At 36.0% G+C, this 24125-nt stretch overlaps 1 protein-coding gene across 2 annotated transcripts in view; it reads left to right on the forward strand.

The window, feature by feature from the left end:
* CCDC158 (coiled-coil domain containing 158) overlaps window positions 1–24125 on the forward strand; it is a 90136-nt gene that overhangs the window by 44526 nt on the left and 21485 nt on the right. For both annotated transcript variants that reach the window (XM_082463739.1, XM_082463738.1), the window contains exon 17: window positions 19896–20053. In XM_082463739.1, the coding sequence (XP_082319865.1) occupies window positions 19896–20053 (158 nt within the window). The remainder of the gene's footprint in view (window positions 1–19895; window positions 20054–24125) is intronic.

The raw sequence follows: 24125 nt of genomic DNA on the forward strand, positions 1-24125 counted from the left end.
CTTTATATTTATCTTTCTTGGGGCTCACTGATCTTCCTGGATGTGTGGATTGATATCTTTCATTGATTTTGGAAAATGTTTATCTTTTATATTCTTGACTATTTTGTCTGCCCCATTCTCTTGTTTCCTTCTGAGACTTGTACTATTAAGTAACTTTATTTTTTAAATTGGTATGTGATAACTCCATTATCTGAATCCCCTATGAACTTGTGACCATTGTTTCTCTTGGTTTCTAGTCATATTTTTGTCTGCTCTTTTTGCTGCCTTTTTTTCAAGACTATTTTTTAGAGCAGTTTTAGATTCACACCAAAATTGAAAAGAAAATACAAAGATTTCCCGTATACTCCCTGCCCTCACACATGCACAGCCTCCGCATTATCAACATCGTTCACCAGAATGATGTGTTATCAAGGATGAACCTACATCGACACATCATAATCACCCAAAGCCCACAGTTTACCTTGGGGTTTGCTCTTGGCGTGGTACATTCTATGGATTTGGACAAATGTTTATACATAGGTCATAATTGACATATATCCATCATTTTCATATCATACAAAGTATTTTCACTTTCCTAAAAGTTCTGCCTTCCCCCCATTCCACCCCTGGCAACCATTGATCTTTTTATTGTCTCCCAGTTTTACCTTTTCCAGAATGTCATTGAGTTGGAATCATACAGTATGTAGCCTTTTCAGATTGGCTTCTTTCACTTAGTAATATGTATTTAAGATTCCTCCATGTCTTTTCATGGCTTGATAGTTCATTTCTTTTTAGCACTGAATATTCATTGTCTGGATGTACCACAGTTTATCTGTTCATCTACTAAAGGGCACCTTGGTTGCTTCCAAAGTTTGGTGATTGTGCATAAAGCTGTTATGAACATCCATGTGCAGGTTTTCGTGTGGACATGTTTTCAACTCCTTTGGGCAAATATCAAGAGCATGATTGCTGGGTCATATGGTAAGAATCTGTTTAGTTTTGTAAGAAACTACCAAACTGTCTTCCAAGGTGGCTATACCATTTTACACTCCCACTAGCTGTGAATGAGAGTTCCTCTTGTTCCACAGCCTTGCCTTGCCAGCATTTGGCAGAGATTATATAATCCAGTGGTTTCCTGAGAATGGGTGCATTTCCTTCATTATGTGTTTTTAAACCTTGCATGTCTGAAAATACCTTTATTCTTCACTTACATTTGATTGATGTGCAAAATGTTGTTGCTATTGTGCCATTTTTATTCCAGGGCTTTTGTATGTGACCTGTTTGTTTCTCAAAGCTTTTAGAGTCTTTTCTTTACGTCTGGTATTCATTTCAGGGTGATCTCTGCTGGGGGTCTTTTTCCCTTCATTGTGCAGGCTCTTACGTTCTTCTTCTCTGAAATTTTCTTGTGTCATTTATTTGATCATTTTCTTCCTTCACTTTTTCAGTTCTCTCTTTCTAGAATTCCTGTTAAGTCACCTATTAAGCCTTCTGGGTTTATTCTCTAATCTCCTTTAATTTTGACTTCCAATTTCCATCTCCTCATATTTTATTCCCACCTTCTGGGAAAACTCCTCAACTCTATCTTCCAAACATCTATTGAATTTTTTTTTCTGATATCATGTATTTAAAAAAATTTCCAGGAGCCTTTTCTGTTTTTTAAATCTTCTCTTTATACAGTTCCATGTTCTTTTGTGGATGCGGTACTTCCTCATTTCCATTTAAGGATATTAGTATCAGTTTTTCAATAATTTCTTCTGTTACCTGAATTATTGCCGTTTCTTTGAATTCATTTTTTCTTTTTCTGTTTGTTCTGATGTCTGTCTTTCATGTTGGAGATTTTCCTTCACTGTTTGGTGATCATTGGCTGTCCATTCATATTTAAGACTGAGGCCCTAAAAAGCCAATGAAAAGCACTTTGTGAGGTTCACAGGATTTGTTAGCTAGTAGGTGGTTAGGTATTACTTTTTAACTGAGGGATCCAAAAATTATCTTAGTTTTTTTTCTTGGTCCTGTTAATTCCCTTAAAGAGCGATTGTCTTACTACAGACTTGTAGATATAAATCTATCTGCCAGTATTCTGAAAGGTGAGTGGGGCAGGGAATCTGGGGTATCTATATATCTATAAATCTTACTTCATGCTTATATTTTCAGTTTGCAACCTTACTCCTGCCATGCCAGATATCCTTTTGGAGCCTAAAGTCCTTTGGTTCAACCTCACCCAGAGACTAAGTCTCTAAATGTATTTAGGGGAAAAGAATGAATTATTACCTGACTACGTGGGGAGTACACCTGGTATTCTCACAGCTTCTACCATGAACTTTTAGCCAGTCCTCCCATTTTGCTGCCCTATTCCTTACCCTGGCCTTTAGAAATACACAAGACCTCCATTTCCTGAGTCTTTCTGGAATACTCTGATGCAGAGCAGCTTGCTGCTTCCTGGCTACTTCTGTGCAGGTACTTGATGTTTTAGCTTTCTTTCTTTTTTTTTTTTTTTTAATTAATTAATTAATTAATTAATTAATTTTTGGCTGTGTTGGGTCTTCGTTTCTGTACGAGGGCTTTCTCCAGTTGCGGTGAGCGGGGGCCACTCTTCATTGCAGTGCACGGGCCTCTCACCATCGCGGCCTCTCTTGTTGCAGAGCACAGGCTCCAGGCTCAGTAGTTGTGGCTCATGGGCTTAGTTGCTCCGCGGCATGTGGGATCTTCCCAGACCGGGGCTCGAACCCGTGTCCCCTGCGTTGGCAGGCAGATTCTTAACCACTGCGCCACCAGGGAAGCCCTAGCTTTCTTTATTCTACTAAATTAATTATGAATTACCTATTTGCTTTCCATCTCCCAAAATTTTATCATCATTACTCATCTAATGTTATCTCTCCCTTTTATCCTTGTTAATTTCTTTAGTGTCATTTTAGTGGGGCTTCAGATAGAGCAAAAATAAATGCCAAGTTTTACGTTTAAAAGTAGAATATTTCGGGCTTCCCTGGTGGCGCAGTGGTTGAGAATCTGCCTGCCAATGCAGGGGACACGGGTTCGAGCCCTGGTCTGGGAAGATCCCACCTGCCGCGGAGCAACTGGGCCCGTGAGCCACAATTACTGAGCCTGCGCGTCTGGAGCCTGTGCTCCGCAACGAGAGAGGCCGCGATAGTGAGAGGCCTGTGCACCGCGATGAAGAGTGGCCCCTGCTTGCCACAGTTGGAGAAAGCCCTGGCACAGAAACGAAGACCCAACACAGCCATAAATAAAATAAATAAATAAAATTTAAAAAATAAAAAAAAAAGTAGAATATTTCTATGTGCTTTGTTCTGCATTGCCCCTTCATTTATCTCGTTTCATTTTAGTCTTTTTGTTCCATGATTCTAATAATAGTGATTACTTACTGGACACCAGGCACTGTGCAGCATACTTTCTATAGATTATATAATTTATTCCTCACAACCACCCACACGAGATAAGTGCTGTTATTATACTTATTTTACAGAGGAGGAAACTGAGGCTTGGAGAAGCTAAGTGACTTACAGAGTTCACACTCCAAAAACCCAGTTGTGCCAACACTTAACCAAGATAGCCTGAGCCTAGAACCTGTCTCCTTAGCCAGTTATACTGTACTGATTCTCTACACCACACTGTTGAATGCTGTTTATAAACAAAATAAATGGATGATGACATAAATAGATACTCTACCTGAACAAATAGTTTATTTCATTAGGTCTTTGTGAATGAGTATTATACCATTTTGGAGGTACAAAGGCATTAAAAAGTATCCAATTGATTGCCCTAGTTTTAACAGGTGAGAAAATGGTAGAACCAGAAAAATTATATTATGTGATTTGATCCAAGCTCAAACACCAAGAACATGTATATATGTATGTGTATCTAAATACATACCTACACAGACAGACACATACACACAAATAATTGGTAGCTTGACATAGAAGATTTTAGATGAAAGTTCCAGATAAAGGCTATTGTAGCATATAAAAATAAAATATTTCCAGGATCATATAATTTATTTTGTTTATATATCAGATTCCATACACATGCGCTGTAATTTGTGCTAGCTGTGCTTGATCTTTGTCATTGAAGTACCCATGATGTGAGCAAGATTTTCAGCAACACTTTGTAACTTTTGTCTTATTTCCTACTCACCTATTTTTAGTATACAATATAAATAATATGTTTATATTCTAAACAGGATATTTATATTCCATTTTTATTACCGCCTTCTGACAGGAACATAAGTATTATAGGAGATGGATTTGGTCAGACATTCTCAAAATAGAATAGTCTAATTCAAACTGAATGAGATCAAGCTTTTATTTTTAGCTTTTACATTCATCTTCTATCTTTGGAGAATGGAGCTAGGAGGAGTTGAGAAGCACACATTCTCCCTAGACATTACTTATCTTACATTATAACTCATAAGTTTGCCTGTAATGGACTCAAGGCCATTAGAGAGAACAGTATTTGGGGAAGATGGAGGTACATTAGAGAGATAATTTGCAAGGTATTTTGGAAACAAATTTAACATAAAATAATTTCAGAGTCAAAATGTAATAGGAAGCTAATCAAATCACAAAATAAACCTTAAGTTTAACAACAACAGTATAAGCTTATATTCTTCCCTTGAAACCAAAAAAGCTTGTAGAAGTTTTAACTTGAAAATGTATGTCCCCTAGCAATAGCCTTAATGTGTATCCTAAGGGTCAGAGATTGGAGTGGGAGAGAGCAAGATTCTTTGACAGGCTCCAGTAACTTCAGGAAGAGCTTATATGTAGCTATTTCTTTACCAGCCAGACAGGAGTCATATGTAAAGAATGTTTTTAAATTGTTCATTTCCTAGCTATTTTCTAATTTTTAAAAATGTATTTTGCTCATGTTATAAATCAAAATATGTTCCATATGAATCAAACAGCAAAAGTATTAAAAATGAATCAGTGAAAGTATTACAAGATTTATAAACATTAAAAGGAACGATTGGGACTTCCCTGGTGACGCAGAAGTTAAGAATCCACCTGCCAATGCAAGGGACACGGGTTCGAGCCCTGGTCTGGGAAGATCCCACGTGCCGCGGAGCAGCTAAGCCTGTGCGCCACAACTACTGAGCCTGCACTCTAGAGCCCACAAGCCACAACTACTGAGCCCGCTCGCCTAGAGCCCGTGCTCCGCAACAAGAGAAGCCACCACAATGAGAAGCCCGTGCACTGCAATGAAGAGTAGCCCCTGCTCGCCGCAACTAAAGAGAGCCTGCGCACAGCAACAAAGACCCAACACAGCCAAAAATAATTAATTAATTAATTTAAAAAGAACGATTGATTATTTTGAGTAAATAAAACTTAAATCACAAAACCACCAGAAACAAAATCAAAATGAAATCACAAACTAGAAAAATATTTCTGATAAATAAAGGGTTAATGTATATAATATAGAGAGTTTTTACATACCCAGATGAAGATAGCATATACTCTAAAAGAAAAGTGTACTAAAGATATGGATACAAAATTCACATAAGAAATGCATATAGTCAATAAACATGAAAAATGTTCAAACTCATTTATAAACAAATAATAATTGCTGCATATTAATGCAAAAACAAACTAACAGTTTTGCATATAAAATGGTCAAATGCTAATGGGAAGGGTGCAGCATAATGGCCACTCTTGTATCATACCTTACTGATAAAGATATAAATTGTTATGATTTTATGTTGTCATTTTTGCTTCCAAAAGTTCAGTTTCTTTTTTTTTCTTTTTAAATTACTAGACTATTTTTTTAGGGTAGTTTTAGCTTTACAGAGAATTGAGCAGAAAGTTTAGAGAGCTCCCATAGACTCCCTTTGCCCTACCCCTCCCTCCCCTCTGTTTCTCCTATTACCAATATCTTGCATTAGTGTGGTACATTTGTTACAATTGATAAGCCAATATTGATACATTATTATTAACTAAAGTCTATAATTTACATTGGGGTTCACTCCTTGTACGTGCTGTGGGTTTTGACATATGTATGATGGTGTGTATCGACCATTATAGTATTATACAAAATAGTTTCACTGCTCTAAAAATGCCCTGTGTTTCACCTGTTCATCTGTTCCCCCCTTCCCCTGAACCCCTGGCAACCAGTGATCTTTTTACTCTCTTGGTAGTTTTGTCTTTTCCAGAATATCATATAATTGGAATCATATAATATATAGTCTTTTCAGATTGGCTTCTTTCACTTAGCAATATGCTTGCAAGATTCCTTCATATCTTTTCATCCCTTAGTAGCTAATTTCTTTTTCACTGAATAATATTCCATAGTATGGATGTACCACAGTTTGTTTATCCATTCACCTATTGAAGGATATCTTGATTGCTTCCAAGTTTTGGCAGATTATGAATATATCTATGTGCAGATAAACATCTATGTGCAGGTTTTGCACAGACATAAGTTTTCAAGTCTGTTAGGTAAATACTACAGAGCATGATTGCTGCATTGTATAGTAAGAGCATGTTTAGTTTTGTAAGAAACTACGAAACTGTCTTCCAAAGAGGCTGTACCATTTTGTAATCTCACCAGCAGTGAATAAGAGTTCCTGTTGCTCCCCTTCCTTGACAACATTTGGTGTTGTCAGTGTTTGGATTTTAGCCATTCTAATAGGAATGTAGTGTAGTATATCTTGTTGTTTGACTTTGAAATTCCTTAATGAAATACAATGTTGAGCCTATTTTCATATGTTTATTTACCATATACATATTTTCTATGGTGAGATGTCTGTTCCAAACTTTTACCCATTTTTTAAATGGGCATTTAAAAATTTTTCTTATTGTTGAATTTTAAGAGGTTCTTTTTTGGGGTGTATTTTGGTTACCAGTCTTTTATCAGTTATGTGTTTTGAAAAGATTTTCTGCCAGTCTGTGGTTTATATTTCCATTTTTTAAAACATTATCTTTCACAAAGAAAAGTTTTTAAGGTTAATAAAGACAATTTACTGATATTTTTCTTTCATGGATCATGCTTTTGATGTTGTATCTAAAAAGTCATCACTAAACCTAAGGTCATCTAAATTTTCTCCTATATTATCCTCTAGGAGTTTTATAGTCTGGAATTTTACATTTAGGTCTGTGATTCACTTTGAGTTAATTTTTGTGGAAGATATAAGGTCTGCATCTAGATTCATTTTTTTCTGCATGTGGATGTCCAGTTTTTCCAGCACCACTAGTTGAAAATAGTGCCTTTTCTCTATTGAATTACCTTTGCTCTTTTGTTGAAGATCAGTTGGCTATATTTGTGTGGGACTGTTTCTGGGATCTTTATTTTATTCTGTTCCATCAGTCTATTTGTCTGTTCTTTTACCAGTACCACACTGTCTTATTACAGTAAATCTTTTTTTTTTTTTTTTAATTTATTTATTTTTGGCTGTGTTGGGTCTTCGTTTCTGTGCATGGGCTTTCTCTAGTTGCGGGGAGTGGGGGCCACTCTTCATCACGGTGCACAGGCCTCTCACTGTCACGGCCTCTCTTATTGCGGAACACAAGCTCCAGACGCACAGGCTCAGCAGTCGTGGCTCATGGGCCTAGTTGCTCCGCGGCATGTGGGATCCTCCCAGACCAGGGCATGAACCCGTGTCCCCTGCACTGGCAGGCAGACGCTCAACCACTGCGCCACCAGGGAAGCCCTGCAGTAAATCTTGAACTTGGATAGTGTCAATTCTCCAACTTTGTTCACCTTCACTATTGTCTTAGCTCTTCTGGGGTTTTTGCCTTCCCATATAAACATTAGAATCAGTTTGTCAATATAAACAAAATTTAAAGAATTATTGGGGTTTTGATTAAGATTGTATTTAATTCATAAATCAGGTTGGAAAAAACTGATATCTTAACAATATTGGGTCGTCTTATCCATGAACGTGGAATAGCTCTCCATTTATTTAGCTCTTCTTTGATTTCTTACATCAGAATTTTGTAGTGTTACTCATGTAGATCTTGTACATATTTTGTTAGATTTATACCTAGGAATTCTATATCTTTGGTACTAATGTGAATGGTATTGTGTTTTTAATTTTAAAATCCAATTGTTCATTGCTCTTATACAGCAATTGACTTTTGTATACTAACCTTGTTTCCTGACACCTTGCAATAATTTCTTATTTGTTCCGGGAGTTTTCTTGTTACTGTTGTTGATTCTTTGGGATTTTCTACATAGCGAATCATGTCATTTGTGAAGAAAGACAGTCATTTCTTCCTTTGCAAATCTGTACACCTTTTGTTTCCTTTTTTTTCTTTTTATTTCATTAACTATGACTTCCAATATGATGTTGAACAGAACTGATGAGAAGGGACATTCTTGCCTAGTTTTTGACATTAGCAAGATAGCATCTAGCTTCTCCCCATTAAGTGTACTGTTAGCTGTAGGGTTTTTGTATGTGTTCTTTATTAAATTGAGGAAGTTCCCTGCTATTCCTAGTTTACTGAGAGGTTTTTTCCCTTTCAAGACTATAAATAATTATTTTTTAATTGAAATATAGTTGATTTACAACATTGTGTTACTTTCAGATATACAGCATAGTGATTCAGTATTTTTACAGATTATATTCCATTATAGGTTACTATAGGATAATGGGTATAATTCCCTCTGCTATACAGTATATCCTTGTTGCTTATCTGTTTTATGTATAGTAGTTAATCTCATACCCTTCATTTGTCCCTTCCCCATCCCTCTCCCCTTTGGTAACCACAAGTTTGTTTTCTATATCTGTGAGTCTGTTTCTGTTTTGCATATATATTCATTTGTATTATATTTTTAGATCTCACATATAAGTGATATCTTATGTGGAATCTAAACAATTTCTCTGTCTGACTTATTTCACTAAACATAACGTTCTCTATGTCCATCCACATTGCTGCAACTGGCAGTATTACATTCTTTTTTATGGCTGAGTAGTATCCATTGTGTGTGTGTGTGTATGTGTGTGTGTATATCTATGTGTCACATCTTCTTAATCCAGTTGTCTGTTCATAGGCACTTGGGTTGCTTCCATGTCTTGGCTACTGTAAATATTACTTGCTGTGAACATTGGGGTGCATGTATCTTTTCAAATTAGTGTTTTTGTTTTTTCTGGATATTTACCCAGGAGTGGAATTACTGGATCATATAGTAGTTCTATTTTTGGTTTTTTAAAGAACCTTCATACTGTTATCCATAGTGGCTGCACCAATTTACGTTCCCACCAACAGTGTATGAGAGTTCCCTTTTCTCCACATCCTTGCCAGCATTTGTTTTTGTAGACTTTTTTTTTTTTTTTGGCTGCACTGCATGGCTTGCAGGATCTTAGTTCCCCAACCAGGGATTGAACCTGGGCCTACAGCAGTGAAAGCAGCAAGTGCTAACCCTGGACCACCAGGGAATTCTCTATTTGTAGACTTTTTGATGATAGCCATTCTGACAGGTATGAGGTGATACCTCTTTGTGGTTTTGATTTGTATTTCTCTAATAATTAGTGATGTTGAGCATCTTTCCATGTGCCTGTTAGACATCTGTATGTCTTCTTTGGAAAAATATCTGTTCAAGACTTCTGCTCATTTTTTTGATTGGATTGTTTGTTTGATATTGAGTTATATGCTCTGTTTGTGTATTTTGGATATTAACCCCTTGTCAGTCACATAATTTGCAAATATATTCTCCCACTCTGTAAGTAGTCTTTTCATTTTGTTGATGGAAAGTTTCCTCTGCTGTTCAAAAACTTTTAAATTTAATTAGGTCCCATTTGTTTATTTTTGCTTTTATTTCTTTTGCCTTAGGAGACTGATCCAAGAAAATATGTCAAGGAATGTTCCACCTATGTTCTCTTATGGGATTTTTATTGTTTCAGGTTTTATGTTTAGGTCTTCAAACCATTTTGAGTTTATTTTTGTATATGGTGTGAGGAAATGTTCTAATCTCATTGTTTTACATGTGGCTATCCAGTTTTCCCAGCATCGCTTATTGAAGAAACTGTCTTTTCTGCACTGTATATTCTTGCCTCCTTTGTCATAGATTAATTGACTGAAGGTGCCTGGGTTTATTTCTGGGTTCTCCATTCTGTTCCATTGATCTATGTGTTTGTTTTTGTGCCAGTACTACACTATTTTGATTACTGTAGCTTTATAGGATAGTCTGAAGTCTGGGAGGGTTATACCTCCAGCTTTGTTCTTTTTTCTCAGGATTGCATTGGCAATTTTGTGGTCCCATATAAATTTTAGGATTATTTGTTTTAGTTCTGTGAAAAATGTCATGGGGTATTTTGATAGGGATTGCGTTAAATCTGTAGATTGCTTTGGATAGTATGGCCATTTTAATAAGATTATTTCTTGCAATCCAAGAGCATGAGATATCTTTCCATTTCTTTGAATCATCTTTAGTTTCCTTTATCAGTGTTTTATAGTTTTCAGAGTACAGGTCCTTCACATCCTTGGTTAAGTTTATTCCTAGGTATTTTATATTTTTGGATGCAATTTTAAGTGGGATTTTTTTTAACTTTCTCTTTCTGATATTTCATTATTAGTGTACAGGAATGGAACAGATTTCTGTATGTTAATCTTGTATCCTGCAACCTTGCTGAATTCATTTATTCTAATAGTTTTTGAGTAGAGACTTTAGGGTTCTCTATATAGAGTATCACGTCATCTGCAAATGTTTTACCTCTTCCCTTCCAATTTGGACACCTTTTATTTCTTTTTCTTGTCTGATTGCTGTGGCTAGGACTTCCACTACTGTGTTAAGTGGAAGCAGCAAGAGCGGACATCCTTGTCTTGTTACTGAATTTAGTGGGAAGGCATTCAGCTTTTCACTGTTGAGTATTATGTTGGCTGTGGGTTGGTTGTAAATGGCCTTTTGCTGAGAGTTTTTATCATGGGTGGATGTTGGGTTTTGTCAGATGCATTTTCTGCATCTATTAATTTAATCATGCGATTTTTCCTCTTTAGCCTGTTGATGGTGATAGATTATATTAATTGATTTTTTAATGTTGAACTAGCTTTATATAACTGGGATAATTCCCACTTGATTGTGGAATGTAGCTCTTAAAATAGATTGTTGTATTACACTTAGTAATATTTTGTTGAATTTTTTTTTTTAATTTTTTTTTTTTTTTTATTTTTGGCTGTGTTGGGTCTTCATTTCTGCGCGAGGGCTTTCTCTAGTTGCGGCAAGCGGGGGCCACTCTTCATCGCAGTGCACGGGCCTCTCACTATCGTGGCCTCTCTTATTGCGGAGCACAGGCTCCAGATGCGCAGGCTCAGTAGTTGTGGCTCATGGGCCTAGTTGCTCCGCGGCATGTGGGATCCTCCCAGACCAGGGCTCGAACCCGTGTCCCCTGCATTAGCAGGCAGACCCTCAACCACTGCGCTACCAGGGAAGCCGTGTTGAATATTTTTATATCTATGTTCATGAGAGATATTAGTCTATAGTTTTCTTTTCTTCTAGTGTTTTTGGTTTTGGTATCAGGGTAATGCTGGTCTCATAGAATGACTTAGGAAATATTGTCTACATCTATTTTCTGGAAGAGATTGTCGAGAGTTGGTATAATCTTTTCCTTAAATGTTTGAGTTCAGCAGTAAACCCATTTAGGCCTGGTGCTTTCTGTTTTGAAAGGTTATTAATTATTGATTTAATTTCTTTAATAGAAATAGGCCTATTAAGATTGTCTGTTTCTTTTTATGTAAGTTCTGACAGATTATGTCTTTCAAGGAATTGGTCCATTTCCTCTAGGTTATCAAATTGGTGGGTACAGAGTTGTTCGTAATATTCCTTTATTATGCTTTTAATGTCCATGGGATCTGTGATGATGTCACCTCTTTCTGATAGAAATTTTTGTATCCTCTCTTTTTTTCTTAGTTAGCCTGGCTAGAGACTTACTAATTTTATTGATCTTTAATAAAAAGCAGGTTTAAGAACCTGCTTTTGGGTCATTGATTATCTCTATTGGTTTCCTGTTTTTAATTCCATTGATTTCAGCTTTAAATTTTATTTGTATTTTCTTTGCTTGCTTTGGATCTAATTTGCTCTTATTTTTTCCTAAATTCCCAAAGAAGCTTAGATTATTGGTTTTAGATCTTTCTTTTTTTCTAATATGTGCATTCAGTGCTATAAATTTCCCTCTAAGCCCCACTTTTGCTATATCACACACTGGTAAGTTTTATTTTCATTTCATTCAAACTATTTTAAAATTTTTCTTGATATATCTTCTTTGACACATGTGTTATTTAGGACTGTGCTGTTTAATCTTCAATTATTTTGGGATTTTCCAGCTATCCTTCTGTTACTGATTTCAAGTTCAATTCTATTGTGTTCCTAGAGTAGACATTGTATGATTTTTATTCTTTAATAATTGTTAAGGTGTGTTTTATGGCCCCAAATTCATATCTTGGTGAATGTTCCATGTAAATTTGAGAAGAATATGTATTCTGCTGTTTTTAGATGAATTAGTCTTTAGGTATCAATTATATCCAGTTGGTTGATGGTGTTGTTAAGTTCAACTATATCCTTACTGAATTTCTGCCTGCTGAATGTTTCCATTTTTGAAAGAAGGTTATTAAAGTCTCCAACTAATTGTGAATTCATCTATTTCTCCATGCAGTTCTGTCAGGTTTTGCCTCACATATTTTGATGTTCCACTGTTAAGTGCATACACATTAAGGATTGTTATACCTTCTAAGAAAATTGACCTGTTTATCATTATGTAATGCCCTTCTTTATCCCTGATCGTTTTCCTTGCTCTAAAGTCTGCTCTGTCTGAAATTAATACTACTCCAACTTTTTTTTTAATGAGGACCATTTTTAAAGTCTGTATTGAATTTGTTACAATATTGCTTGTTTTTATGTTTTTTTGGCTTTTGACCACAAGGCATGTGAGATCTTAGCTCCCTGACCAGGGATCGAACCCACAGCCCCTGCACTGGAAGGTGAAGTCCCAATTACTGGACCGCCAGAGAAGTCCCCCGATATTTTAAAATTAGTGTTAGCATGGTGTAACTTTCTTCATCTCTTTACTTTTTAAAAAATTATTATTTATTTTTTATTTTTGGCTGCATTGGGTCTTCATTGCTGCATGTGGGCTTTCTCTAGTTGCGGCGAGCGGTAGCTACTCTTTGTTGCAGCGCGTGGACTTCTCATTGCGGTGGCTTCTCTTGTTGCAGAGCACGGGCTCTTGGCACATGGGCTTCAGTAGTTGTGGCACACAGGCTCAGTAGTTATGGCTTGAGGGCTCTAGAGTGCAGGCTCAGTAGTTGTGGTGCACAGGCTTAGTTTCTCTGCGGCATGTAGGATCTTCCCAGACCAGGGCTCGAACCTGTGTCCCCTGCATTGGCAGGTGGATTCTTAACCAGTGCACCACCAGGGAAGTCCATCATCTCTTTACTCTTAATCTACATGTGCTTTTATATTTGAAGTGGGTTTATTGTAGACAATAAATATTTGGGTCTTATTTTTTTTGATGCACGCTGACAATCTCTGTTTTTTAATTGGTATATTTAGACCATTAACATTTAAAGTGATTATTTATATAGCTGGATTAATATGTATCATATTTGTTACTGTTTTTTGTCATTGCCTTTGTTTTCTTTCCTATTTTTGTCTTTCACTCTTTTCCTGCTTTTTTTTTTTAAATTGAGCATTTTGTAAGATTTTATTTTTCTCTCCTTTTGCACATCAATTATGGGTTTTTTTCTGCTTTTTTTAGTGGTTGTCCTAGAGTTTGCGATATACATTTACAGTTAATCCAGGTTCACTTTCATATAACACTATACTGTGTCATGGGTAGTGCAAGTACCTTCTAACAACAAAATAGTACTAATTCCTCTCTCCTGCCCCTTGTATCATTGTTGTCATTCATTTCACTTATGCATAAGCATATATTAGTAATACATATCATAATATATATTATATTATATATTTTATTAATATATATGATGTATGTACCTAATTGAATACATTATTGCTATTATTGTTTGAACAAACTGCTGTTAGAGCAATTAAGAAAAAGTTTTGTATTTTACTTTCACTTATTCCTCCTTTAATGCTCTTCCTTTCTTTATGTAGATCTGGGTTTCTGACCTTATAATTTTCCTTCTCTCTAAAGAACTTTTAACATTTCTTGCAAAGCAAGTCTACTGGCAACAAATTTCCTCAATTTTTGTTTGAGAAAGTTGTTATTTCTCCTTCACTTTTGAAGGATAATTTTGCAGGGTTCATAATTCTAGGTTGGTAGGTGTTTTTCTCTCAATACTTTAAATATTTCACTCAGCTCTCTTTTCGCATGCATACATGGTTTGAAGAGAAGTCTGATGTAATTTTTATCCTTGCTATTCTATAGGTAAGGTGTTTTTTTCTTCTGGCTTCTTTAAAATCTTTCTTTTTTTTGATTTTCTGCAGTTCGAATATAATATACTTATGCATAGATTTTTGTGTGTGTGTTTATACTGCTTGGCGTGTTCTCTTAGCTTCCTGGATCTGTGGCTTGGTATCTGTCAGTAATCTTGGAAAATTCTCAACTATTATCACTTCAAATATTTCTCCTGTTTCTTTCTCTCTTTCTTCTCCTTCTGGTGTCCCCATTATGGATGTTACACCTTTATAGTTGTCCCACAGTTCTATTTTCTGTTCTATTCTATCTTTTTCATGCTTTTTTTCTCTTTGTATTTCAGCTTTAGAAGTTTCCATTGACATATCTTGAAGCTCATTGTTTCTTTTATTGGGCATGTCCAGCCTACTGATAAGTCCAACAAAGGCCTTTTTCATTTCTTTACAATGTTTTTTCTTTCTAGCATTTCCTTCTGATTCTATCTCAGAATTTTAATCTTTCTGCTTACATTACCCATCTGTTCTTACAAGTCATCTACTTTTTCCATTAGAACTTTTAGTATATTAATCATAGTTATTTTAAATTCCTAGTCTGATAATTCTAAAATATCTGCCATATTTGAGTCTGGTTCTGATGCTTGCTCTGTCTCTTCAAACTGTGTTTTTTTGTCTTTTAGTATGCCTTGTACTTTTTTGTTGAAAGCTGGACATGATGTACTGGATAAAAAGAACTGAGATAAACAGACCTTTAGTGTGTGGTTTTGTGTTTTTTCGCTAGGAGTTGGGCTGTGTTTACTGCTTGCTGTAGCTGTAGGTGTCAGAGGCTAAAATTTTCTCAGGTGTCCTTGTTTTTGTTTCCCCTCTTGTCTTTGGGTTTCCCTAGAAACTTTCTCTTAAGGCCTTTGACATGCAGTTCTTTATGTTGTAGTCTCATTATTATACAGAAGGCTTATTGATGTCATGGTAAGGTGTGTGTGTGGGGAACACTGTATAGTCCTATTATGAGGTCTGTCTTTTAGTGAGCCTATGCCCCTTGGGTGGGACTCTCCCAAGTCCTCAGTTTTGTTACCCCAACATCACTGTCATCTTTAGGTAAGACGGGAAGGCTAGGGGGAGTTGAGTTGGGTATGTCCCTTCCCCCAGGTTGGTCAAGCTCTGGTAAAACCCAAGGTGTTTCACCTCTGGTTTGATATCAAGTGTCCCTTGAGGGCTGGATTTGTTAAGAAGAACAGAAGGCTCTGAGCATATTTCAAGATAGTTACTTTTCCCTTACTCCTGTCGGGAAACACAAGGGGATTTTTCTCCAGTCTCCATTCTGAGAACCTGATGGGGCTCCTGGAGGTAAAGCTTACAAAAATGTGGTGGCCCTAACTTGGAGTTTTTAATTCTTAAGCTTGTTCACACTGAGCCTCTAGCAATTCATCAATTTAAGTTTTTCTACCCTTTACTGGCTTCAGTGGAGGATCTCTGCTCCTGGACTTCTGCTCCAGTAAGCTATAATTCTGTATATTTGCCTCCAGTTTTGAGAGCAGCAGTTTGGCCTGTGTCCTCAGTTCTCTGATGGATCTAAGGAGAGTTGATGATTATCAGTTTGTTAAGTTTTTTTCTTGTTGTGAGGAAAGATGTGGTGACTTCTAAGCTCCTTACATATTGGATTGTACTGTTATGACTTTTCTAGATAAGAGTTATCAGAAGTCCTAAAATGCCCTTTGATTCAGTAATATCATCTCTAGAAATTGATCTTGATAAAATAATCAGAGATAGGCACAAAGGTAAATGCATGAAGATATTCACTGAAGCATTATTTATAATAGCAAAAAAATGGAAATAATACAACTGTCTAACAATAGGATATTGGTTTATAAAGGAAGGGAGTGAAGAAAAAAGAAAAGAAAGATAATGTCTCTACTTATATCAAGGAGAGCATAAGTAACTAGAATTCACAGTTAACCCTGGTGACATCTTCTTAGTGGCTCTATCCTAGTACTAACACATTATAATACTTTAAGTCTTATTACCTTTCTGGTCATTCTAGATCAGTAAATATGAAGCATATAAAATACTTCATGCGTTTTTATGCTAAGGGGAGAAGGAGGTGGAAACCAGCCTTTACTGAGTACTTCCTATGTATATATTAAGTGCTTCTGATTCCTTGTGCCATCCTTATAAAGTAAGAGTTATTTTCCTCATTTTTACAGATTAGGAGATAAAGATTAAAAGAAGCATTTCCCTTGTTATAATGAAATGATCTGTTGATGCATTTGCCTCTCATATTAATCTGTATGGTCTCTGCAAGCAAGGACCAGTTATATTTGTCATTTTACATTAGTTCCTAACAGAGTGTCTGGCACATAACAGATATCCTGCAAAGTCTGTTGGAGTGTGAAAGGTAACTTGTTCTACATCACATAGCCCGAGAATGGTAGTGGCCATGACTTAAAAGCCTGTGCTGTCTTCCACTGGTACCACGCTGCCTCTCTATTCCCTATCACCTCCAGAATGGGTTAGGAAGTGGTACTGGCATTTGTGTTACTATCTCTTTAGTAGTTTTAAAGATTCCCAGGGTACATTTGACTGATAAATCAATTCTTGTTTAATGCCTCTGAGTTTGTAGAGTAGTTGCCTTCATGTGATTTGTGAATTACTTTTAGTAATAACCAGACTGTAAGTATGGTGAGCTCACGTGTTCAACTATATGATTTAATACTTGTCCATATTCTACAATTTTGTGATTTTATGATCCTAAATTTGGACAGCTCATTACATACTGATAACATTTCCTAATGAATATATCCAGTGAGAATTAGTCAGTGTATCACATTGGACAGATCATGGACTTTGAAGACAAACAGATGATTTTTTTATCCCAGTTGTGCCATTTACCCCTTGTGTGATTTTGAGCAAGTTTAGTTTAACCTCTCTGTGCCTCAGTTTTCTCATTTCTAAAATGGAAGTGATGATTTCTACCTTATTGGGTGGTTTGAAGATTAAAGTTTAAGTGAGATAATATATTGAGTACTTGGTACATGGTAAACATTTGATAAATGGTGCCTCTATTAATTTATCTTGACAGTTGAAATGATGAGCCACATCTATGAGAGAAAGTTTGACTGGGATAGATATAGTCTTGAACTTGGTACAAAATACACAGAAATGCAAAGTACAGGACATGGAAGATGTGTATTATCAATAACGTGTGGAAAAGACCTGGGGAGCCTCAGCTGACTGCCTGCTCAGTCTGAGTCAGCAGTATTATGCTGCAGCCAAAAAAGGTTTTAAGGATAGCGCCCAGATCAAGGAAGGAGACAGTTCTCCTCCCTTCTGCTCTGGTCAGATTCTCCTTGAATTCTCTATTTCATTTCTGGGCATGAGCATTTAAGAGAATCATTGATAAACCGCAGTCTGTCAAAAAGAAGCACAACCAAAGTGGTGAGAAATCGCGAGCCCATGCTACTTAAAAGAGTAGATGAATTGAGAAGATCTAACCTGGGGAGTGTGTTAGAAAGTATAGGTGGGGGAGGGGAGGTTGGCATGATAAAATAAGTATCCATTTCTAAAAGGTTATCATGTTAGATTGTTCCCTCATAACACTAGGAGATAAAACTATGACCAGGGATCGAAGCTGTATGGAGGAGATTCAGTTTAAGCCTTTCTTGCAAAGGATTAAAGCTATATGAAAATTAAAATGCCTTCCTTGGTTTTTGGTGATCAAGTAAATGCCAGATAAGTATATTGCTGGGATGCCGTAGAGAAAATTCATCATCACTTCTGACTGGAGATTGGACTAGAATTAAATGATCTTAAAGACCCTTCCAACTTTATATTTTTGTGACTTTATATACAAGCAAAGTATGGGTTATTTGAAATGCAGTGTATAAAGACAGAGATGGTGGAACCAGTCCTTGCCTCTATGAAACTTATATTTTAATTGGAGGAACAACACAAATTTTAAAAGTTTTAAAGAGTATTAGGATGAAATCACAATAAGAGAATATCATAGGGCTGATTATGATTAATTGTTAAGTAAATGTTAATGTTAATTGAATACTTTTCAACCTTGTATGTTTTGTAAAGCACCAGTTACTCTCAAAGAACATGAGTGTCATGATCCTGGGGGTGGGGAAGGAAGCATATTTACATGTTTGTACGTTATTATACTGATAAGTTATAATAAATGTCAAGGGCTTAAAATTTTTAATGACAAAGCTTATTAAGTAAGCTTTCTAGTGGGCAGAAGATATGAAGGTCCAGGTGTTATATTGAGATTTCAAGGTTAGAACTAAAGTGACTGAATATTGCAATAGGATAAGGTTTTTGAAGTTTTATTCCACATTAGATATGATGTCCACCAGGGCTAGGACAGGAACAAAGCCAGTGTTTGGTGAAATTGGATCTGCTTAGAGACAAATGCTTTTATTTATGATTAAGAAACTTGTTCAGCATGTGTGCGATCAGTGGGTATATGGGAAATCTCTGTACCTAATACTCATGTTTGCTGTGAACCTAAAACTGCTCTAAAAAATAAAGTCTATTAAAAGTGGTTCACATCTTCATATATTTTAAATTAATGAAATCAAATTTCATTATTTAATGGAGTCTAATTTATGAAATTCTGAACTCATCATGGTAATTTCTAGGTAAGGTGACCATCAGTAAACTGGAAAGAGCATAATTACCACACATTCAGTTAGAACTCTTGACATCTTCAGCTGGATATTTTATGTGGTTTATCAGTGGTGGTAGGAAGGGGAGGGGAATGTGAGAGTTATACCAGTAACATCAACACTTGGTTGACGTGGACCCTAGAAAAGTAATGCCCAGAGAACAAAAATTTTGCAGTGTTCATCCTTCAGCAACCAATCCGTGTGGCAGGTGTAACTCTGCCTTGGGACAGACACTTCTGGCTAAAATAGCTTGATGATGCTTGATGCCTCTCTAGCCATGAACATCCTCCAACTAAGTCTACCTGCTCACCAGGGCAACTTCTCACTATTGTTAGGTTTCCTCTCTTTTTGTGCCAATTGGGAACCTCTGTACTTTTTCTTATATTATAAATATTCATTGAGGAATACTATCTATTTGAAAATCTTTTTTATATTATTCTCCAACTAACACAGTTTGAAAATACTGGATGTCTCTTTCCTCATCAGTAAAGTGTTGGGGGTAGATTGACTCATCGCTAGAGAGTTCCTTACTTGTAAAGTTCTGTAGCTTTATAAAATTAGTTCAGCCCTTAACAAAAGTATTGGAATTATTTTGCCTGGAGGTAGTTGTAAATATTTAATGGCATGGTAAGATGTACATACCACCTTGTTAAAGTTAAAAAATAAAAAAAAGAGTTAAAAATAGATGTGTATAGTTTGATCCTGTGTTTACATATATGTATAAATAGGTATACACACATTTATAGATTAGATAAGCACTGTGTGGATTATTGATTGAATATTATTGATTATCCCTGAGGAGTAAGATTACAGGTTTTTTATTTCCTCTTCTTTCTCCTCCATAATTTCTGTTTACCAGTTGAATTAATTTTATAGTAGGAAATGGCATTCGAATCTGAAAAAAAACAAAGTGTCCTTGTCTTGTAAATTGTTTTAATTCAGCACTCTACGAAACCTAACACAAAGGAAGATCCAACGAGGGACTTGAAACAGCTTCTCCAGGAGTTGAGAAGTGTGATCAACGAGGAGCCACCCGTGCCCCTGGGCAAGAGCGAGGAAGACGGGAGAGCACCATCTCTGGGGGTCTCCTATGTGGCTGTGTAAGACTGAGTGTACTTGAGAGTGGGAAGGCTTCTCTCATCAGTGGGTAACGATCACGTTGTCTATGTGGGACAACTTCTGGGGGGTTGAAGTTTCAGTAACTTTGAGGGGTATCTGGACATTACCAGGGAAAACAAAAGTGGATGAGTTAGCAAAAGTAAAACACCTTGACATCAAGAGAAAATAATAGCAATAGTTTTTCTACTCAGAAATTAGTCAAGGCAATGTGTTACCCAAAGTTACATTCATACAGTAATTTATAGTTCCCAACAGATTTCACATCCATAATCTTATTTGATTGTCACAACAACTGTCTGTTTGAGACAAGACAGAGCAGGATTTATTTATCCCATTTTAAAAATGAGAAAAACACAAGTTCCAAAAGGTTGACTTACCTACAGCCATACACGGTGAAGCTAAAACTCAAACCCTGAGAACTGCATAACTCTCCAGGTATAAGCTAATTGGAAAGCCTTGGTTCTCTAGGCATTCATGACAATGACTTAAATTAATAAAAGTCAGATCCAAAACAGGATTCAACCAGTCCACCAGCCACTGCCTGCACGTACCTGCAGAAATCAATGAGATCCTCATATTCTTTTCAAATAGTGTTTTAAATTTTTAATGTGTGCTACTATTAAATTAACTTAGAGCATGTTAATATGGTATATACTATATTCTTAGCGTTATAATACTAATTATATGTTGTTAGTATTATAATAACCCATTGTTGTAATTTTGTTTTCTGGTTATATGGCAAATATCTTAAAATAATACTTTCTGACATAATACTTATATATAAACAATCTCCATTTTCTTAAGATGCTCAGTTAGTGTTTATTAACCTGAGGTAGCAAAATATTAATTGGATTTGTCTATTTTTTATTAATAATATTATTAATAGTAGTAGTAAAATATTAGTAACAGTTCAGTTACCTAGCATAACATTGCATTCTCTGAATCACATGTTAGAAACATTCTACTGTCACTCCATCCAAGAATACTTATATGTGCAGGACACTTTCATTGTTTTAAAATGTTCTCATGTATTTTATTTTTTCTCAGTTTTTTTTATTGAAGTGTAGTTGATTTACAATGTTATGTTCTGCTGTATAGCAAAGTGATTCAGTTATACACATATATACATTCTTTTTTTTTAATATTCCTTTCCATTATGGTTTATCATGGGGTATTGAATATAGTTCTCTGTGCTATACAGTAGGACCTTGTTGTTTATCCATTCTGTATATAAAAGCTTGCATCTGCTAACCCCAACCTCCCCCTCCATCCCTCCCCCACACTCCCTCCCCTCTTGGCAACCACCAGTCTGTTCTCTATGTCCGTGATTATGTCTGTTTCATAGATAGGTTCATTTGTGTCATATTTTAGATTCCACATATAGGTGATATCATATGGTATTTGTCTTTCTCTTTCTGACTAGCTTCACTTAGTATGATAATCTCTAGTTGCATCCATGTTGCTACAAATGGCATTATTTTGTTCTTTTTTATGGCTGAGTAATATTCCATTGTATGTATATACCACATCTTCTTTATCCATTCATCTGTCGATGGACATTTAGGTTATTTCCGTGTCTTGGCTGTTGTGAAGGGCAGAGCACTTTCATTTTTGTCATAACTCTATAATATGCCTTCTAAGCCAGGGCAGTATTATTAAGCTCATTTGACAGATGATTACATTTAGACAGATTAAGTTGCCTCCTCCTATGAGGCAAAGAGACAAAGTCAGAAGTAAACATTAGAGCCCCTGGCTTCCAGCACTAATCATTCCACAAGATTACCATGACTTCCCTGATCAAAATTCCATCACTTCAACCACTAATGATGGGCTTGACTATATTGAACTGTATTCAACATGAATATATTTAGCCCCTGCCGTTAGAGAGTTTATGTTAATTTGCTGTAATCCTACAAATGACCTTGTCATTTTAGGCTTTGTCACCAAAGCCGAAACTCAGTCTCAAACTTTTAAGGGTTCAGGAACAAAAACATTTCTAAGTTAACAAATTCCAGGGGTAGCATTTTGCAAAATTTGCTTGGAGGCCTAAATTCTACTGTTGTGCCTTAAAGAAGAGTTAAATACGTAGGAGCAATTGATTATTCTAAAAATACATGGAATCTAGAAATTATTCTTTGTATAATTAACTGAGAGTTACATTTATCTATACAGAGATGATAGAATAAGAGATTGCATTACTGAATCAAGCCTGAGATTAGAGATATGCCATAGGTGAGAGGAATCTGAGATTCTGAATCTAATTAATTGTCCAGGAATTTTACATGTGACCAGGTAATTTGGGAAGTCTGGACAGTTTACATGAGAATTGATGGAAAGTTGTGATAGTGTTTAACTGAAACCAAAAAGGATTTTGGTGAAATGTACTAAAGTAATTTACTTCCTAGAAATCAATTTAATAGGCATTTTTTTTAAACATCTTAATTAGAGTATAATTGCTTTAAAATGGTGTGTTAGTTTATGCTTTATAACAAAGTGAATCAGTTATACATATACATATGTCCCCATATCTCTTCCCTCTTGCATCTCCTTCCCTCCCTCCCACCCTCCCTATCCCACCCCTCTAGATGGTCAAAAAGCACCAAGCTGATCTCCCTCTGCTATGCGGCTGCTTCCCACTAGCTATCTATTTTACATTTGGTAGTGTATATATGTCCATACCACTCTCTCACTTTGTCCCAGCTTACCCTTCCCCCTCCCCGTATCCTCAGGTCCATTCTCTAGTAGGTATGCATCTTTATTCCCGTCTTGCCCCTAGGTTCTTCTGACCATTTCTTTTCTTTTCTTTCTTTTTTTTTTTTTTTAGATTCCATATATATGTGTTAGCATACGGTATTTGTTTTTCTCCACTGTATATTCCTGCCTCCTTTATCAAAGATAAGGTGACTATATGTGCGTGGGTTTATCTCTGGGCTTTCTCTCCTTTTCCATTGATCTGTATTTCTGTTTTTGTGCCAGTACCATACTGTCTTAATTACTGTAGCTTTGTTGTATTGTCTGAAGTCAGGGAGCCTGATTCCTCCAGCTCCATTTTTCTTTCTCAAGATTGCTTTGGCTATTCGGGGTCTTTTGTGTCTCCATACAAATTGTGAAATTTTTGGTTCTAGTTCTGTGAAAAATGCCATTGGTAGTTTGATAGGGATTGCATTGAATCTGTAGATTGCTTTGGGTAGTAGAGTCATTTTCACAATGTTGATTCTTCCAATCCAAGAACATGGTATATCTCTCCATCTATTTGTATCATCTTTAATTTCTTTCATCAGTGTCTTATAATTTTCTGCATACAGGTCTTTTGTCTCCTTAGGTAGGTTTATTCCTAGATATTTTATTCTTTTTGTTGCAATGGTAAATGGGAGTGTTTTCTTAATTTCACTTTCAGATTTTTCATCATTAGTGTATAGGAATGCAAGAGATTTCTGTGCATTAATTTTGTATGCTGCTACTTTACCAAATTCATTGATTAGCTCTAGTAGTTTTCTGGTAGCATCTTTAGGATTCTCTATGGATAGTATCATGTCATCTGCAAACAGTGACAGCTTTACTTCTTCTTTTCCAATTTGGATTCCTTTTATTTCTTTTTCTTCTCTGATTGCTGTGGCTAAAACTTCCAAAACTATGTAGAATAATAGTGGTGAGAGTGGGCAACCTTGTCTTGTTCCTGATCTTAGTGGAAATGGTTTCTGTTATTCACCATTGAGGACGATGTTGGCTGTGGGTTTGTCATATATGGCCTTCATTGTGTTGAGGAAATTTCCCTCTATGCCTACTTTCTGCAGGGCTTTTATCATAAATGGGTGTTGAATTTTGTCGAAAGCTGTCTCTGCATCTATTGAGATGATCATATGGTTTTTCTCCTTCAATTTGTTAATATGGTGTATCACGTTGATTGATTTGCGTATATTGAAGAATCCTTACATTCCTGGAATAAACCCCACTTGATCATGGTGTACAATCCTTTTAATATGCTGTTGGATTTTGTTTGCTAGTATTTTGTTGAGGATTTTTGCATCTATGTTCATCAGTGATATTGGCCTG

The sequence above is a fragment of the Balaenoptera physalus genome, assembly GCF_965194825.1.
Source record: "Balaenoptera physalus genome assembly, chromosome: 5".
Classification (NCBI taxonomy): Eukaryota; Metazoa; Chordata; class Mammalia; order Artiodactyla; family Balaenopteridae; genus Balaenoptera; species Balaenoptera physalus.